This window comes from Girardinichthys multiradiatus, chromosome 9 (genome assembly GCF_021462225.1).
Source record: "Girardinichthys multiradiatus isolate DD_20200921_A chromosome 9, DD_fGirMul_XY1, whole genome shotgun sequence".
In the NCBI taxonomy this organism is placed as follows: domain Eukaryota; kingdom Metazoa; phylum Chordata; class Actinopteri; order Cyprinodontiformes; family Goodeidae; genus Girardinichthys; species Girardinichthys multiradiatus.
In genome coordinates this window covers 13,075,219-13,093,147 of record NC_061802.1, presented here as the reverse complement: position 1 = coordinate 13,093,147, position 17,929 = coordinate 13,075,219, and the positions used below count along the sequence as shown (strand labels likewise).

The 17,929-nt window shown below is 42.7% G+C and overlaps 1 protein-coding gene across 2 annotated transcripts in view; it reads right to left on the bottom strand.

Annotated features, from left to right (window-relative positions):
• Nucleotides 1-17,929, bottom strand: part of abca7 (ATP-binding cassette, sub-family A (ABC1), member 7) — a 57,329-nt gene that overhangs the window by 8,114 nt on the left and 31,286 nt on the right. For both annotated transcript variants that reach the window (XM_047375724.1, XM_047375725.1), the window contains 17 exons: nt 13,487-13,632; nt 12,552-12,676; nt 12,350-12,457; nt 10,953-11,145; nt 9,461-9,555; nt 9,050-9,082; nt 6,820-6,925; nt 6,646-6,720; nt 6,364-6,533; nt 5,950-6,127; nt 4,069-4,184; nt 3,635-3,779; nt 3,285-3,408; nt 1,325-1,454; nt 1,035-1,161; nt 541-603; nt 5-111 (listed from right to left, as the gene is read on the bottom strand). In XM_047375724.1, coding sequence (XP_047231680.1) covers nt 5-111; nt 541-603; nt 1,035-1,161; nt 1,325-1,454; nt 3,285-3,408; nt 3,635-3,779; nt 4,069-4,184; nt 5,950-6,127; nt 6,364-6,533; nt 6,646-6,720; nt 6,820-6,925; nt 9,050-9,082; nt 9,461-9,555; nt 10,953-11,145; nt 12,350-12,457; nt 12,552-12,676; nt 13,487-13,632 — 2,041 coding nt within the window. The remainder of the gene's footprint in view (nt 1-4; nt 112-540; nt 604-1,034; nt 1,162-1,324; nt 1,455-3,284; nt 3,409-3,634; nt 3,780-4,068; nt 4,185-5,949; nt 6,128-6,363; nt 6,534-6,645; nt 6,721-6,819; nt 6,926-9,049; nt 9,083-9,460; nt 9,556-10,952; nt 11,146-12,349; nt 12,458-12,551; nt 12,677-13,486; nt 13,633-17,929) is intronic.

Sequence of the window (17,929 nt, the reverse complement as noted above, 5' to 3'; positions counted from 1 at the left end):
GCACCTGTGCTGGCTGAGGAAAGCCTCTCCGTGTGTGATGGGCGTATCTCCCGTCAGCATACGAAATGTGGACGTCTTTCCTGCTCCGTTCACCCCGAGCAGGCCGAAACACTGAAAGGCAGACACAAAACGACATGATGTGAGAAATGTATCTGTACTGTGAAACATTTTAAAATGTGAATTTACCTGCAATGACCATGCTTTTAGTTGAGAGAGCCCCAGGGAAAAAAGCCCCGAAATTAGCGAAGCCATTTACCACAAACTATTCCAGTGAACAGAGTGAACCTGAGTGTCTCAACAAGAAACTAGCATCCACAATCGCACGGCTCAAGAACATTCATAAACAACCTGTTCACATTTCATATTTACACAACATCACGCTGCAGCACAACTTTTACCCAATAATCAGCATTTCAAACTCCATGTACCATAGGTCAGATTTTACAAACTTTACAAAATGTGGGAAAGTATAAGCAATGGGAATTCTGGACGGTTCTGTAGTTGTGTTTGCGTTTATAGTTAGAAGAGAAAATCTCTCACCTCACTGCGGGGAATCCCGAGGCAAAGTCGATCCACAGCTGGCTTTTTGCCTGCTTTATAAACCTGAGGGACAAAATAAATAAAAAAAATTATATATATATATATATCACAGAAAAGGAGTTAACAATAATTCGCTCATTGAGAAATCTTTCATAACTAAGTATTTGCAAGACCTTGTGGTGAATTACATATTTGTCTACTTTATTGCTGCTTTTACCCAGTGCTATCTGACACTTTCTAACACCATGTACTGGAGGAGGAAAGTCCATTTGTATAGTAAGGATTTTTACTATTATTAATAAAATGTATCAGTCTACACTACAAACAAAACGAAATTAGGAATGCTGGAGAACTACAGTTCAAGTAAAAGTGCACACATTTAGCTGGATTTAAGTTTGAGCTCTCGCCGTCTTCTTTTGGTCAAGTTTTTATTAAACGCCTCTGAATGCATAAAGTGGCTCGCTTATTTTATAATTTAAGCGTTAAGCTTGTACCTTGCTCAGATCTATCATGGTGAGGATTTCAGATTGGGCCTTGCCACTTTTCACTCTCTCACGCTCTCTCGCCACGTCTTCATCCTCTGGACCAAGGGGAGGAAGCTGAGGATTGTTCCACCACGGCCTGGAGAAACATGTTCTAGATTAACTGATGGAATACCGTAGCAACTAAACGATTTGCGACGTGCGTCTTTGCAAGCAAACTACCACCAAGAACAAGGAATACAAAAATTATAGGAAGTCTACTGAAGAAAACATCTAATGGCAAACAGGGAATGAATCTTTACCTGAAGTAAATGAAAAACTTATACTGCAGGAGTATGGTGAAGATGAAAAAGATAACACCTTCAGCTGCCATCGCAAACAGATTCTTCCCCACAAAGTCCCACTGAAGAGGGTCAAGAGTCTGTTTGCTTCCTGCAGGTGAACACAAAGAAGAGGGAGATGCTGGCTTATGTACACAATAACATAAACATGTGTTTATTTAAACCATCTCTCTGTTACAGTAATTCACTGCCTGGACAAAAAAAAAAAGTCGCTCCTGGATTTAACTAAGCAAATAGGTACGAGCCTCCCGTTGGATAATTACTGCATGGGCGATTATGTTTCAGCTGGCAACAAGTTATTTAACCCCAACTGGTGCAATCAGTTGCTTCTCATTTCTTTAACAACCATGTCGAAAGACATCCCGTGGTCGTGGAAAAGTTGTCAGTCTGTTTCAGAAGGGTCAAATCATTGGCATGCATCAAGCAGAGAAAACATCTAAGGAGATTGCAGAAACTACCAAAATTGGGTTAAGAACTGTCCAACGCATTATTACAAACTGGAAGGATAGTGGGGAACCATCGTCTTCGAGGAAGAAATGTGGCCAGAAATAAAATCCTGAATGATCATGATTGTTAATTAATTAAACGTTTGGTGAAATCAAATCAAAGAAAAACAACAGTAGAACTCTGGGCTATGTTTAATAGTGAAAGTAAGAGCATTTCCACACGCACAATGCGAAGGGAACTCAAGGGATTGGGACTGAACAGTTGTGTAGCCTTAAGAAAACCACTAATTAGTGAGGCTAACTGGAAAAAAAGGCTTCAGTTTGCTAGGGAGCATAAAGATTGGACTCTGGAGCAATGGAAGAAGGTCATATGGTCTGATGAATCCAGATTTACCCTGTTCCAGAGTGATGGGCACATCAGGGTAAGAAGAGAGGCAGGTGAAGTGATGCACCCATCATGCCTAGTGCCTACTGTACAAGCCTGTGGGGGCAGTGCTATGATCTGGGGTTGCTGCAGTTGGTCAAGTCTTGGTTCAGCAACAGTATGTGTTCAAAGAATGAGGTCAGCTGACTACCTGAATATACTGAACGACCAGGTTATTCAATCAATGGATTTTTTCTTCCCTGATGGCACGGGCATATTTCAAGATGACAATGCCAGGATTCATCGGGCTCAAATTGTGAAAGAGTGGTTCAGGGAGCATGAGACATCATTCTCACACATGGATTGGCCACCATAGAATCCAGACCTTAACCCCATTGAGAATCTTTGGGATGTGCTGGAGAAGGCTTTGTGCAGCGGTCAGACTCTACCATCATCAATGCAAAATCTTGGTGAAAAATTAATGCATCGCTGGGTGGAAATAAATCTTGTGACATTGCAGAAGCTGATCGAAACAATGCCACAGCAAATGCGTGGCGTAATCAACGCTAAAGGTGGTCCAACAAAATGTTAGTGTGTGACCTTTTTTTTTTTATGGTGGTAACTTTTTTGTTTGGCCAGGCAGTGTATAATGACAATAAGAGACAAAAACACAATAATATTTGTAATACAATAACAACAGTGTAAAAAGTGGCTTTCATCTTTGAGGGTTTTCGCAGTTTATGTATAATGGATCTCAAAAATGTACCCTGTTAAAATAACAGGTTTTTGTGACCTAATAAAATTAGACCACCATAGATCATTTCTAAAAATTTCCTTAAATGCAACATTTATCCTGTGACTAAGATAAAAGTAAATCTTTAGGGAGAATTCAAAAAAATTAAAATAAGACAGATAACCTGGCTGCGTATGTGTGCACACCCTTGAACTGATACAACAAATATTATTTATAGTGAATCTCAGCTGTCGTGGTAGGAATGTTTTGAATATGGCTCATTAAGCCAAAGCAATGTATAAGGAAAAACATGAAAAACAGACATGTTTGAGTTCCCTGAAAAGATACAGAGCAAATTTCTGGTTTATGTATTCATACCCAGTCTCTGGAAGGCGTCTGCCATAGCTTGGTTTTTAGCCATGTCAATAAGACCTCGTCCCAGGCAGAAATGTGGGAAAATCAAAAACACTTTCTTTAAGATCCTGTTGACCTCGTTCAGATGCTGTAAATGAAAAATAAGCAAATGCATTTAATGTATTACACTAAATGTAAAGAAATTAAGAGATGATAATAAATATGCCAAACTTCTTTCTATAGCCTATAACCTTTAAAACTGTTCAGATGCGTCACCCCCATCCCTAAATAATTATCCAGTATTTTCTTTTTTTTTTCTCCCAAATGGAGAAATAATTTACTTTTCCATCTCAATGTATTTGTGTTTGTTGTACCTCATCTACAACCAACTCCAAGACAAAGGTGGCGATGCTCCCGTTAATGCCAATAAAAAGGTTGACGGAGGTCAGAACCACATAAGCTGTGCTTGGTACGGAGAAAACAAAAGATGCTGGGTACATCAGTGGAGTTATGGACCACCTATAAAAGAGAAATAATTGATTTATGCAGATTATAAAAGGAGTGAATTGGTAAAATTAAACAATAGACATTAGAGATTAGTATGAAACAAAGAAAAAAGGAAGTGGGATACATTAATCCATCCTAATCCATTATCATTTCCTTATAATAACAATGATCTGTACCGAATGGAGCAATTTTAGGTTTAAAGCAGAGAAATACTGCAAAAAGTTTAGTCTTTATGATGATTACAATTATCCTGAAGATGAGGTGGACATGACAGAAATCTCTAAAGTCTACTTTAACGAACCCGTAGAAGAGTAGCAGAAGGATAAGAGCCGGCAGGTTGGTCTCGGAGACGTACGACTGCTGCTGAAAACTGATGAAGATCAGCACAACCATCATGGCTGGGACAGAATAGTTAAGCTGAGAAAAGGACCAAAACAAGAGAAAGAAATTGGAAAAACGGACGAGTGTTTCATTTAAATATTTGTCATTTTAATAAAACCACACGTATAATCAGATGGCTTCTTTAGCAATTAAACATTAAAAGACTTAAAAAAAAAAAAAAAGAGCAATAAAATATAATTCTTATCACTTTTAAGAACACGGCCATGTGAAAATGTTTATATTAAAATGGTTTTATACACAGAAACAGTGTTGCATGCTTTACACTGCTGACCAGAAGTTAAAATAAACTTATCATTAAGCATCAACTCTTTTAAATTTGGAGCTTTTAACGATGCGTCCGAATCATTCTTTTTTTCCCAGGTAGAAAGGATTAATTTTTAAAAAAACAAGAATTTGGTCCAAAGGCTAAAATATATGCATACACCTCCACTAATATTTGGTTAGAAGGTCTCTTAGCAACATGTAGAGAAAACACTTGGTTTTTGTAGCCATCTGCAAGCTTTTGTTATAGTATTATCTAGATATTTAAATACTCTTCTCAACAGAAATGGTTAGTTTTCATACATAGACCACTTTCCATCTTTCATTAGGGTTGAGGTGTGGGCCATTCCAGGAGTTTAATGTTGCCCTGTTTAATCTATTGCAAAACCAATCTGGATGTGTGTTTGAGATCTGGAACACCCAACTGGACCCTAATTTAGCTCATATTAAACCCAACACACAGCTCTGTTAAAATAAAATAAGTTAAGATGTTCAGGAACAACAAAAAGAATGTATGAAGGAGTCAGGGTGACACGTACAAACCTAGAAACACTCTACCAACTGTAAAGCATGGTGGTGGTAGGATCATAATGAGGTTCTGAATAGAATAATGAAGAAAGAGGACTACTTCCATCTTTTTTAACTTCTAACAGATTGAAGGCTGAAACTTGGACACCATTTTGGAATGGATCAAGTAGGCCTTTATAATGACCCTGACCTATTAAAAACATATGAACTATGCTTAAAATCCAGGTCAATGGCAGGAAACCAATCTAAAAAAGCTCTATTATTTATGAGTAAGAAGAGTTGGGAAGTATGCAGCCAGAATAAAGCCCTGTCCTTGTTGATGGCTACTAAGTAAGTGGTTTCTGTGCAAATATTAGTGGAAGCATTCTGTATATTGGAGCCGGTATGGATCAGATCAAATCAATAATAAATTCAAACTTGTGCACCAAATTCTTAATTTAACCTGTTTGCAATACCATAACTGCACCTTGGAAAAGAATGGTTTAAATGCCCCAGGACAGCCCCAAATTAATACATCATTCATGCTGATGAAGTGTTTTTTTAATCTATTTCTTCTCAATATTATTTATATTTAAAAGATCCCTGCAACACTATGAAACTAGAAATCCCTTTGATAAAGAAACGTAACTTCAGTCAGTCAGTCATTTTCTACCGCTTATTCCATAGTGGGTCGCGGGGGAGCTGGTGCCTATCTCCAGCAGTCTATGGGCGAGAGGCGGGGTACACCCTGGACAGATCGCCAGTCCATCGCAGGGCAACACACAAACAACCATGCACACACTCATTCATACACCTAAGGTCAATTTAGAGTGACCAATTAACCTAACAGGCATGTCTTTGGACTGTGGGAGGAAGCCGGAGTACCCGGTGAGAAACGTAACTTAATATATCATATTTCAGAAACACAATCTGGGCCCTTTTGCACTTTTTGTACATTTTCTTCTTCTCTGTAACATCTGAAAGTAAGGCCGACTTAGTTCTGAATACTGACCATGTCCCAGACGAAGTTGGACAACCAGTAGAGGATTGGTTTGACCCCGCTGACAAACTGCAAATGTTTTGCTTTACTGACTCGCTCCTCAATCAGGAAAAGGACAAAACTGGCCGGCACAAAGGACATGGCGAAGACCACACAAATGGAAACCAAAACGTCCACTGATGTGGTCATCCTGAAAGAGCAAGAATGAATAAAAACATAAGCATAAAGACAAAAAAAAACTGGAAGATAAAAAAGAAAATAAAAAAGATTTACCAAAAGCATTTTTTGCATTTAGTTTAATTTATATGTAAGCTTTTTATTTCTCCCAACACTTGCTTGTATAAATATAGTAAATATCTTTAGAAGTTAGCCTATCAGATACAGATAGCGATAGTATCCACAAGCATCATGCTGATATTAACTAACATTGCTATCTCAGTAAGTTGCTCCTTGGTGAGGTTGAGTGGGTGATTATAAACAGTGATGCCATGTCTCCTCCTCTCTGGTCCTGGCGGCAGACTCGCTCTCAGCAGCCCGTTATTCATCACGTTGACAAATGACACCATGGCGTGCCAGCCCTTGTTGTTATACCACACCTGAGATGAGAAAATAAATTAAAACTCATGCAAAACTGATTATTCTTCTGCCAAAGAAGCAGAAAAATTATGTTTCCTCCAAAAGCTCATGAGAGCAAAAAGAGTGGGTTACCTTGACATTGTTTTCACTGTGCATTCCTCCCAAAAACTCTGGAAGCTTCTTTAGCAGTTGATCCAGTGAACTGTTCTGTGGTTCACAAAAGAACATTTTGGCACGGGGTCTAAGTAAAGTTCAAAATAATCAGAAACGAAAAAAAAGAAAAAAAAAAAAAAAAAGAAATTGCACCTGAGAGACTTGGTAACGAGTTCTGATGGCCATGACAGAGTCTTGAAGATGCTGGACCTGAGATACGTTCTGGGTGTTCCTGCCTCCAAGAGAGAAGCCTCCATATCTGGAACATAAACTTGTAGCTTGAAGCAGGCCTTGGACCTTGAGCATTCATCTCCAAAGACTTCATTAAAATATTCCATAATTAGAAATTGTAAGATTCAATACTGAGTATTTATTAGGACACCAACTACTTTCACTCAGTAAAACTGTTTTATATGCGCACTGGTTAGCACTATTGTCTTACAGCAAGAAGGTCCTGGGTTCGAATCCCTGGAGTCTTTCTGCATGGAGTTTGCATGTTCTCCCCATGCATGCATGAGTTCTCTCCGAGTTGTCCGGCTTCCTCCCACAATCCCAAAACATGACTGGTTAACTGGTCTCACTAAATTGCCCTATGCTATGAGTGTCTGAGTACATGGTTGTTTGTATGGACTGTAGACTGTGAGCCTGCACAGATAAGCAGGTATACACAATGGATGAGGGAAAATTGGAAGACTTTGTTTTAGTCAAACGTGCAAAATAGTAAATATCTGTGAAACTTTGATGTGGGGCTGCATGGTGGCGCAGTAGGTAGCACTGACTTGTGGCAAGAAGGTCCTGGGTTCAACTCCCGGCCGGGGGTCTTTCTGCATGGAGTTTACATGTTCTTTGTGCATGCGTGGGTTCTCACCGGGTACTCTGGCTTCCTCCCACAGTCCAAAGCATGCCTGTTAGGTTAATTGATCTCTCTAAATTGCCCTTAGGTGTGTGAATGGTTGTTTGTGTGTACCCTGCCATGGACTGGCGACCTGTCCAGGATGTATCCCGCCTCCCGCCCATAGACTGCTGGAGGTAGGCACCAGCTTCCCCGCGACCGACTTTGGAAGAAGCGGTATAGAAAATGACCGACTGACTTTGTGATGTCATAGAGGAAGAACTGTGGCAATTGGCTAATGCTAGACTCCCATTAACTCATTGCTGTGTGATACCAAATAACTCATATAACGTTCCTGATTGGGACATGGGTCTGTTTCACGTGATATGGTTTGAGTTTTTGAGTATGGGGCAGAACATCAGAACAAGAACCTAACCAGTCTTTCAAGCTGCGGTAGCAGTATATTTTTGTTTTGCTTTATTTGTGTAACTTTTATGTGAAAAACATGAAAAAGTTTTGTTTTGTTTTGTTTTTTGCGGCACTAGTGGCCTTTATTTTTCTCTTTTTATTCCGACAGTAAGCTGACAGGAAAGGGGCGGAGAGAGGGGGAAGACATGCGGCAAAGGTCGCCTCGGCCGGGAGTCGAAACTGCAAAGGGCTGCATTAAAGACTGAAGCCTCTGAACATGGGTCGTGCGCGGTCTAACCCACCACAAGAGTTTTGTTTTCCTGCACACCTCTGACGGACTCAGTATCAGTCCAAGAAGAACAATCCAAACCAGTAGCAAATGAGACCATCGGTGCTGTCCTTTAAAAGTGAGTGCCGTGGGCTGACAGGAGCAGTGCTGTCCGGATTTGTCTCTAAGACAAAACGTTTTAAGGAAAAATGTTTTCCGTGGAGATAATGCTGGCCCTTGAGTAACTAATACTACCACATGTATTGAGTATTAGAGATTTCACGGTTTTTTTTGTCCGGAGCTGATTTTGATATTAATGTTGGTTGGATGTCTGGTATACGCTAGAGTTCCTGGACAGTTCCTAACAATGGGACATTATGTTTTATTCCATCATTCCCATCCTAATCTCTCATCTTACATTAGAAATAGGTCATAAAAGTCATATTTAAACCACCAAAATAATCTTCCTCTTGACATCTGAGAGCCAAACACATTCTAGATAACTTTTACCCAACTATTCTTATTGCCATGTAGCTAAGACGTTGAACTGGTTATTCTTGTAAAATAGCAGACACATTAATGGATTAATATTAGACATAATATGTTTTGCTATAATCTGTAATACACTATCATGTTATTAACTCCCTGGAAAGGTCCAGGATTAATTTTCAGATTAGTTAACTTTACTGAAAAGCTAAGAGACCAACATTGGTCTGAGTTTGTTGAATTATGGACATTAAGGTTATTTAAAACACCTGATTTTTGCTATAACATTTAAACCTTAAAAAAACATCTCAGTAAACTTTGTATTTTTAGTTCTCTGAGTTCTATAGAAGTTCTCTGAGTTCTATAGAAGCACAAACTTTGCTTCTCACCTGAATTCGTTCACCCACTTCTTGGTTTTTAGGCTGAAGGGAAATAAAGTCAAACAGTATTCAGATATCATGTAATAATGGAAAAATAAATGAATTAAAGTCTTCAGAATGTTACACAAATTTATCAAATATTAATATTTCTGAGAAATCATTAAATTAATGCCCAATAATTAGTTCTAAAAACATATACCAGCCACCAGAGGCTATTAGACAAGTACACAAATAGTCTGCAGCCTTTAAGTGCATTTTAGATTTGTATACAACATTATGAACAGGAACAAGATGAGCAATTAGCATGACTGGGATGAAGATCAGATGGATCTTACAACAGCAAATACAACAAACATCTCAGATTAGCTGCCTTCTGTGCAGAAATATTAAACAGCATGAAAGGGTAAACACAAGAAGTACCTTTTCTTCAGGATTTGCGAGTAGGTCTTCACCAGGTAATCTGAGATGTTATACTTTGTCAGATTCTGAAGAATATCTCCAGTCCCTCTCTTCATCTGGAAAAGGACCAAATTAAAATGGGTTATTAACAGTGGGAGATACTATAGAAAAAAGATGCAGCAAGTTTTGAAATACAGGTGCATCTCAAAGAATTTGAATATTGCGTAAAAGTGCAATATTTTTTACCTGTCGTCTCAGAAAGTGAAAGTCATACATCATATAGAATCATTACACATAGAGTGATATATTCCAAGCCTTTGTTTCTTGTAATTTTGATGATTATGGCTAACAGGTTTAATGTCACAGAAAATTAGAATACTGTGAAAAAGTTTGTTACTGGAAACTCATGGTGTCACACACTAATCAGCTAATTAACTCAAATAACTCAATAAATGTCACATTCCTTGTGTCAAGCCACTCCTGAACCAGAGACGTCAGAAGGATCTTACCTGGGCTGAGGAGAAAAGGGAGTTGACCTTTTGCTCAATGGTTTGTTTTCAGATGAAAGTAAATTCTGCATTTCATTTGGAAATCAAGGTCCTAGAGTCTGGAGGAAGAGTGGAGAGGCACAGATCCACGTTGCTTGAAGTCCACTGTGAAGTTCCCATAGTCAGTGATGGTTTGTGGAGCCATGTCATCTGTTGGTGGTGGTCCACTGGATTTTCTGAAGTCCACAGTCAACGAAGCCATCTACCAGGAAATTCTAGAGTCTATTTTGTGTCACTCTGCTGACAAGCTGCACGGAGATGCGGATTTCATTTCCCAGCAGGACTTGGTACCAGCCCACACTGCAAAAAGCTGGTTAATTGGCCATCAAACTCCTTTGACCTGAACCCCACAGAGAATCTATGGGCTGTTCTCAAGAAGATGAAAGATACCAGACCCAACAAGGCAGATGACCTGAAGGCAGTTTTTAAAGCAATCTGGGATTCCATTACACCTACGCAGTGCCACAGACTGATCGCCTCTATGCCACAGTGCATTGATGAAGTAATTCACGCACGAGGAGGCCCAACCAAGTACTGAGTGCATAGAAATGGGCATATTTTCAGAAGCCTGACATTTGTGCTTAAAACCTTCTTTTTTTGATTGGTTTAATGTGATACTCTAATTTTCTGAGACTGAATTTTGGGTTTTCTTTACCTGCAAGCCATAATCATTAAAATTACAAAGAATAAAAGCTTTAAATATTTTACTCTATGTGGAATGAATCCCTATAAAATAACCATTTCACTTTCTGAAATGACCGGTAAAAAATATTGACCTTTTACGCAATATTCAAATGTTTTTTTTTAGATGTACCTGTATAGCAGAAAGCTTGTGAAAAACAGGTTGGGTATGATAAGGTTTGAGTTTTTGAGTACGGGAGGGGATTTTTGTTTTTTAACAGTACTGTCTGATTCTACCATGAATTCTTCACAGAGAATAAAACCTGATCAAACAGCTAACTAACCTGAGGAGGAGGAATCCCACCAGCGCCGTCCGGGCACTCTGGAAGCATCCGGCGGGTCTCCTCCGTGCTGCACTGACATTCTGGTGAAGGGCTGTCTCTGCTCCAGTTCCCTCGATTCAGCATCTGCCAGGTGGAGAACGATATCTGAGGCCGGATGAAGGGGCCACCCCTCTCAGCGTCACACTGAGGACTCCTGCAGGGGGAAGAACAGTTAGCTTGGGCTCAAGCAGAGTTGTTTTAATGTTATTGAGAAGATACAGCTGAAACCAGACTGTATTTACAAACACGGTTCTGACATTAAATCAGACTAAACGTTTACAGTTTTAGGTAATCGACAAGTACCAAAATTATTCCTGTTTGCTAAACGCCAGAATAATAGGAGAGAACATTTCTTTAGAGATTTTTTTTTAAACTTTAAATTCGTGACTGATGTCTTGAGATGTTGCTTCAATATTTTCCACATAATGTTCTTTTCTCATACTGCCATCCATTTTTGAACACTCCCCCCACCATGAAGCTGCCAGCCCAGTACTTCAGTTTGGGATGATCTTTTCAGGTTTGTAAGGGTCCTCCTTTTTCCTCAAAATGTAACAATGGTCATTAAAGTCAAACACTTTCATTTTAGTTTCATCAGACCACAGGCCATAAAATCTTCCCCCTGAATGGATCTGCAGACTGTATTCTGGCTTTTTATGATGCTTTTTGAGTAATGTCTCCTTCTGAGTGGCCTTTCAGCCCATGTTTGTGCAGCCTAAGGTCTTTTGCACATTTCACACCAAAACATGTTAATCCGAGGAACACAAAACCCATCGCCTTCCTAAAGAGTATCATTTAACAAGTTGCTTATACCTCAGTATAATGTTTGAACAAATGAATGAGGAACCTCAGGCATCTGGAAATTGCACGCAAAATTTACACAGATTTGTGGAGGTCAGCAGTTGTCTTCCTTTGTGTGTGCTCTGTTTTTTTTTTTTACCTTTCTTCATCTTGTTATGATGTAGTCATAATACTGTCGGCTTCCATTGCTCAACAGCTTAATAATAACACAGGGACGCCGGCATCCATTATCACTTCCATAAACAGTGTGCTGCTGTGTGACATCTACGTTCTTCTTCTGCGCACATGGGTCGCTTTGGTGTTGTGAATCGTTCAAACTCAAGTCTTTAATTAGTAGTTTAAAGGACCACTTAAAAAAAATTGGATTTCGGCAAAAAATTGGAATTGAGCAGTGTGAACGTAGCCTAAAACTTCTATTTTACCCAAATTAAAAACTTAAACATCATCTGAACTCAGAATACTGTTCATGTCAATCTGAGATGAACTTGTCGATATATTCCAAAGTTTATATTTCCTATCATGTCTCACAGAAACAAATGTGTTTAGAAAGATTATCTTACGTGCTGTTGTCCTCCTCCTCTCTCTCCATGCACCTTGTGCCAAAACCTGGCTGGTCTAGCAAAGCTTCCAGCAGGTTTTCCATAGCTGGGTTTCCAGGAGCATCGTTGCTGTAATAATTTAAATCAGTTGCTAGAATAACTGAGAACAACCAGTAGTTTGGAGCTAATTTACTACCTGGATGGGTCTGAGGTCTGATCTCACCTGAAGAAGGTGTACTGCTCTCCGTACATCCAGGGCTGCAACTCCAGGGCGGGGTACTTCCCGAATGGAGGAACGATGAGGCTGAAGAGCAGAGCGATCAGCACAAACACAGCAGGCAGAACTATCTGAAAATTAAATGAAACGTGTCTGAAAAAACTGTAGTGATTTTGTCAACAAAAGCTTGCAGGTAAGCACACACACAATGCATGTTAACTCTAACCTACAAAACTGTGGGTGACTTCATATGGCGTCATAGGACCCCAGAATTAGTTAAAGCAATGATCTAAAAACGTAAGAAGTCTACAACGTTGGTTGGTTGTTAAAGTCCAGTTTGTTTATCTAGTTGCTCACGGGTACATGTTAAACAGTCCATAATTATAATAACTTTAAATAATGTTAATTGGGTCAAACTTGAAACAAGAATGTCGCGTTTCATTCAATGAAGTGATTAATTGCTGGAGACTTCATGTAAACTGAAGGTGAAAAGCAGTTTTGATTTAATTATGGCTGAAGCGATATATTGGTTTTATTTGTACTTTATCTGTGGAGGTCAGAGGAGTTTTTCTGATGTCCAAAATATATATTTTAGAGATTAGAGATAGAGTAACATCAACTCTTCCTTCACCCAACATGTGAGCTAGTTCTTGTTTTTACCTTGTTGTTACTTCTACATCGAGTCCATCCAGGAGATGAACCGATGACATCCATTTCCCCAAGTTCCCCTCTGTAAATGTGCAGTCTATAAGCTCCTTACTGTTTATTCGTTTTAGGTAAAACCGGTGTGAGATTATAATTTTCTACACACTGTGTGTTTTAACTTTAAACTTGTGCTTTAAATTTTCTTCCTTTTTAAGCAAATCAACATGATTAGTCAACTAATGTAGGATATCATTATTGAAACCAAAGTCGTGTTTTTAGGTGGCTTTTTGTGTAACCTGCGCAAAAAGCCCTCTGCGGCTCCTCCGAGCGTAAAGCCAGCGTTTGACGAAGAGAGCTCTGAGCTGCTGCCATGTCAGCCACCAGCCTGTCAGGGGCACCAAACCTTGGCCATCTCCGCTCAGTAGATCCGTTTCCTGTGGTTCTGCAAGCAGGAACACAAGGTGGAAATTTTCACTGATACATATAGAGGATATAAGTGAGCCCAAAGATGAAGATGATGTATCTGTTTGAAAAACTGCACGCTTCTATACCTTTTCTCGAACAATTGAGGATAATTATAGAAGCAGACACTCAATATCTTTCTCTTTTACCAAGTGCGATTCTTTCCAGATCGTTGCAGCAACTTTGCACTGCCATAAAAGCTAAACATTTGACATGATTAACTTCATATATCTAACATTTTTAGTTTTTTTTTTTACCGTGAGGAAGACATGCAGTACTAACTGAGAGCTGATGCAAGCACACAGCACAGCAAGCTCAGTCAGACATCCCATAAACTGATTAAAAATACTTTGCTGTTGGGACCCACAGCCATGGGTTACAACAGGAAATGCAGTACGGACTTTTCTGGAACTTTCAAAATAAATTGCATTAACCTACTTCTGGCACAACTTAGGAATTGGTGGTAACAGAGAACTTCCCATGATGCCACTGTCCACATAAAACCCCCACCTTTCCAATGGTCCGATCTCTTCCACACCGGTGACCATCGGGATGGGGAGGCAGCGCGCTAATGTCTCTTTGCTAAGATAAGTACAAATGAATCACTGTCTGTGTATCCAGTAGATTCATTCATGAACGGGAATTAAGCTACAAGCCTGGCTTGACTTTCTCTCTGAGGCCTGCAGAAGCAAACTGTGTTCCCGGTCGGAAGGACCGCATCACCGTGGTAACGTGCAGTGTGGTCAGCTGACAGAACAGGCCGCACAGCCACGGAGGTTAGCTAGAAGCTAACCCTTTGTTCACAGAGCTTTCTTCAAACTTCGTCATTGACCGGACAACTCCTAGGCACGGTTCATGCGGTTAGGTTTTGGGCAGAGAGAAGGAGTTAGATTGAAATGATCTAAACGTTTTTCATTTATGAAGTTTGTTTTTGTGAAACTCAGCTATCTTGGTGCTAGCAGATTATCTGCAGCACACATGCTCAGCTTTGTGTTCTGTGTCTGTGTGTTTTTAAGGTTAAGACAAACTTTATTTAAAGGGTGATCTTAAACAGAAGATCGGCCATAACGCGCCGTCCGCGCTCATGCATTTTAACCCTTTTATTAACGCTATTTTAAAGGTGTGCGTTTGATTCTGGTGCTAAGTTATCCGCTTCCTTTGTTAGCTTTCCCTGCTAACAAGCTAAGAACAGGTGCTAGCCTGCTAGAGAACATTTAACAGCACTGAATGATCATTCTTGCGCATGCGCAGGTCGAGAAATTAATAACAACATGGTCACATGTGACCTACCGGTGGCTCACGTGACTCTATAAAGTCACATGACACCGGGAGCCCAGTCCCTTCATTCTTCTCGCACGCAGGTTAATGAATGCAGGTGTTGACTTGTGTTTGTTTGTTCCTCGTTCCTCTTGCTGCTGGGAGCTTTGTGGTCGGAGCTGCGGATGGTTCTGCCCTCCAGAGGCTGCGCAAGCTGCCTTTTCTTCCAGGGTTTCTGGTAAGTTTGTTCGGCTCACCGGTAGCGTTTTCTGCTCGTGCTGAGTCCGTTCAGTCCTTTATATGTTGCTATTCCTGATTGTCTGACTCGCCGGTGGCGTTTTCTTCTGCTCGTGCGGAGTCCATTTAGTTTTCGGCAGTGCTCGCTTTTGTTTCTTCCTGTTTGTCCGACTCGCCGGTGGCGTTTCTGCTCATGCTGAATCCCTACAGCTTGCTGCTATAACAGGGTCTTGACTGCGTTTTTCTGCCCGTTCGACCCCATCTGTCCCTGGGTCATGGACAATCTTTGTTGTGCGTCCTGTTCGGCTCCTCTACAGCCTGAGGACAGTCATGACATGTGCCCTCCCTGCCTTGGTGTTGACCATCTCAGGGAGGCGCTTTCAGATATGCCTGCTCTAATTGCAGCGTTCTGCCCCGAGTGGCGCGGTTGGCCCGGCTGTCCTTGGTGGAGCAGCCTGTTGACTGGGCGGGCTCTGTCCAGCAGGATCCATTGCCGCTTGGACAGGGTGCGGTCTCCACAAAACGGTCTGCTCTGATGACGCGTGAGCTTGGACGCACGCTCTCTATGCTGGTCCATGCCAGGTGTGGCTGGCGCAATCGCCTCTAACCGAGCCTTGCAGGAGAACGCTGAGGGCTCTTCCTGTGGTTCCGGGGGAACTCTTTGGTTCCGCCGCACTGAAGGCCTTGGAGCGTACAGCCCAGGCCTCAAGAACACGGCAGCAGCTGGCGGGTCTCCATAGACCTCCCCGCCGGCCAGTTGCTGATGGGGCAGCTGGGGGCTCATTCCGGGGTTCCTTCCCCCCTCCTGTCCCTTTCTTGGGGTCCACGAGCATGGCTCCGAGACCAGCTAGGGCCCAAGGGGACCAGGGTGGGGCCCTTCTGTGTCGGAGGGAAGTTGTCCATGCGGATGCTTCCTCCAAGGGTTGGGGAGCGACCTGGCAAGACCTGTGGCTCAAGGGGTGTGGTCCCCCCGGTACTTTCTGTCTCGGCAGGTGCCTCTTCCGCGGGAGTGGCGGCTTCACCCAGAGGTGGTGAATCGCATTTGGGTCACCTTCAGCAGGGTGGAGGTGGACCTGTTTGCCTCCAGAGATGCGGTTCACTGTCCCCTCTGTTTTTCCCTGATGGACAGTGCCAGTTCTCTGGGCTGCGACGCACTGGCGCACGAGTGGTCCCGGATCCTTCTCTACGCCTTTCCCCTGATCCCCCAGATGCTTCTGAGGGTTCTTCAGGACAGGCACGAGCTTCTGCTGGTAGCCCCCTTTTGGCCGGGGAGGCCCTGGTTTCCTCTGCTGTGCGCAGGCTCTGCTCCAGCTCGCCGATGCGCCTCCCCTCCAGGAGAGACCTCCTCTCCCAGATGGGGGGCCGGATTCTCCACCCCTATCCGGGCCTTCTGAAACTTTGGCTTTGGCCTCTACAGGTGCAGGCTCTGCCTTCTCCCATTATGGGGGCAGGGTTGGACAGACCATGACTGGCGCATGAGCACTGTCCACACCGGCCACATATGGTGCTAAGTGGGCGGTCTTTGCTGGCTGGTGCCGTGGTAAGGGACTGGACCCTATTCGCTGTCCTGTTTCCCATTTGCTGTCCTTCCTTCATGAGTTGCTGGATCTGGGGCGATCCCCTTCCACCTTGAAGGTGTATGTGGCAGCCATTTCCCGTTGGCATGTTGGGTTTGGTGGTTGCTCTGTTGGCCGGCATGGGGATGTCGTGCTGTTTCTGAAGGGTGCCAGGCACTTGTGTCCACCCAGGCACCCTGTGGCCCCTACATGGAATTTGCTGCTGGTGCTTGCGGCCCTTCAGTCTCCCCCTTTTGAGCCCATTACGGGGACTGACCTCAAGTGGCTCTCCCTGAAAACCACCTTCCTGTTGGCCATGGTTTCTGCCAAACGGGTGGGGGAATTGCATGCTCTGTCTGTGTTTGATCCATGTTGTCAGTGGAATCCGGATGGCTCCGGTGTTACGCTGTAGACGGTCTAATGTTCCAAAGGTGCCTGCATTGGCTGGCAGTGTGCTGCCGCTCCGGCTTTCCCGATTTAATCCTGGTGCCCCCTCTGAGCCTCCTGTCCAAGCGCTTGAGGCATATGTCCGCTCCACAGCACCCATTCGTCGGACCCACTGTCTCTTCGTCTGTTATGCTGGCTCTCGGAAGGGTCAGGCCCTTTCTAGACGGCGGTTGGCACGTTGGATTGTGGAGATGATCTCTGTGGCTTACTCCTTGCAGGATCGGCCTCTGCCGGGCGGCGTGCAATGTCACTACACTAGGAGCCTCTCCACCTTGTGGGCTGCCATGACCGGGGTGCCTCTGGAGGCCATTTGTGAAGCTGCTTCCTGAACGACGCCAAGCCCCTTTGCCAGATTTTACAGGGTGAACGTCGCCACGCCGCATCCCCTGCAAGGCATACTGGAGCACCCGCCTTCTGCGTCCTGCTGAGGTTAGTGGTGTTGCTGTGTTCCTTGGGGTCTCCGTGGGATCCCTCGGGACCCTGTTGGTATGCGTCATCCAGTGCTTGAAGCACCGCCTCTGGCGGTCAGTAGGGATGAAATAGAACGAAAGTTACGACTGTAACAACGGTTCTATGAATCCCGGATGACCATCAGAGTGCTCGGTCCCTCGGTCTCCGCGTGCTCGTGAGAAAATTGTCGGGACTGGGCTCCCGGTGTCATGTGACTATATAGACTCACGTGAGCCACCGGTAGGTCACATGTGACCATGTTGTTATTAATTTCTCGACCTGAGCATGCGCAAGAATGATCATTCAGTGCTTGAAGCACCGCCTCTGCCG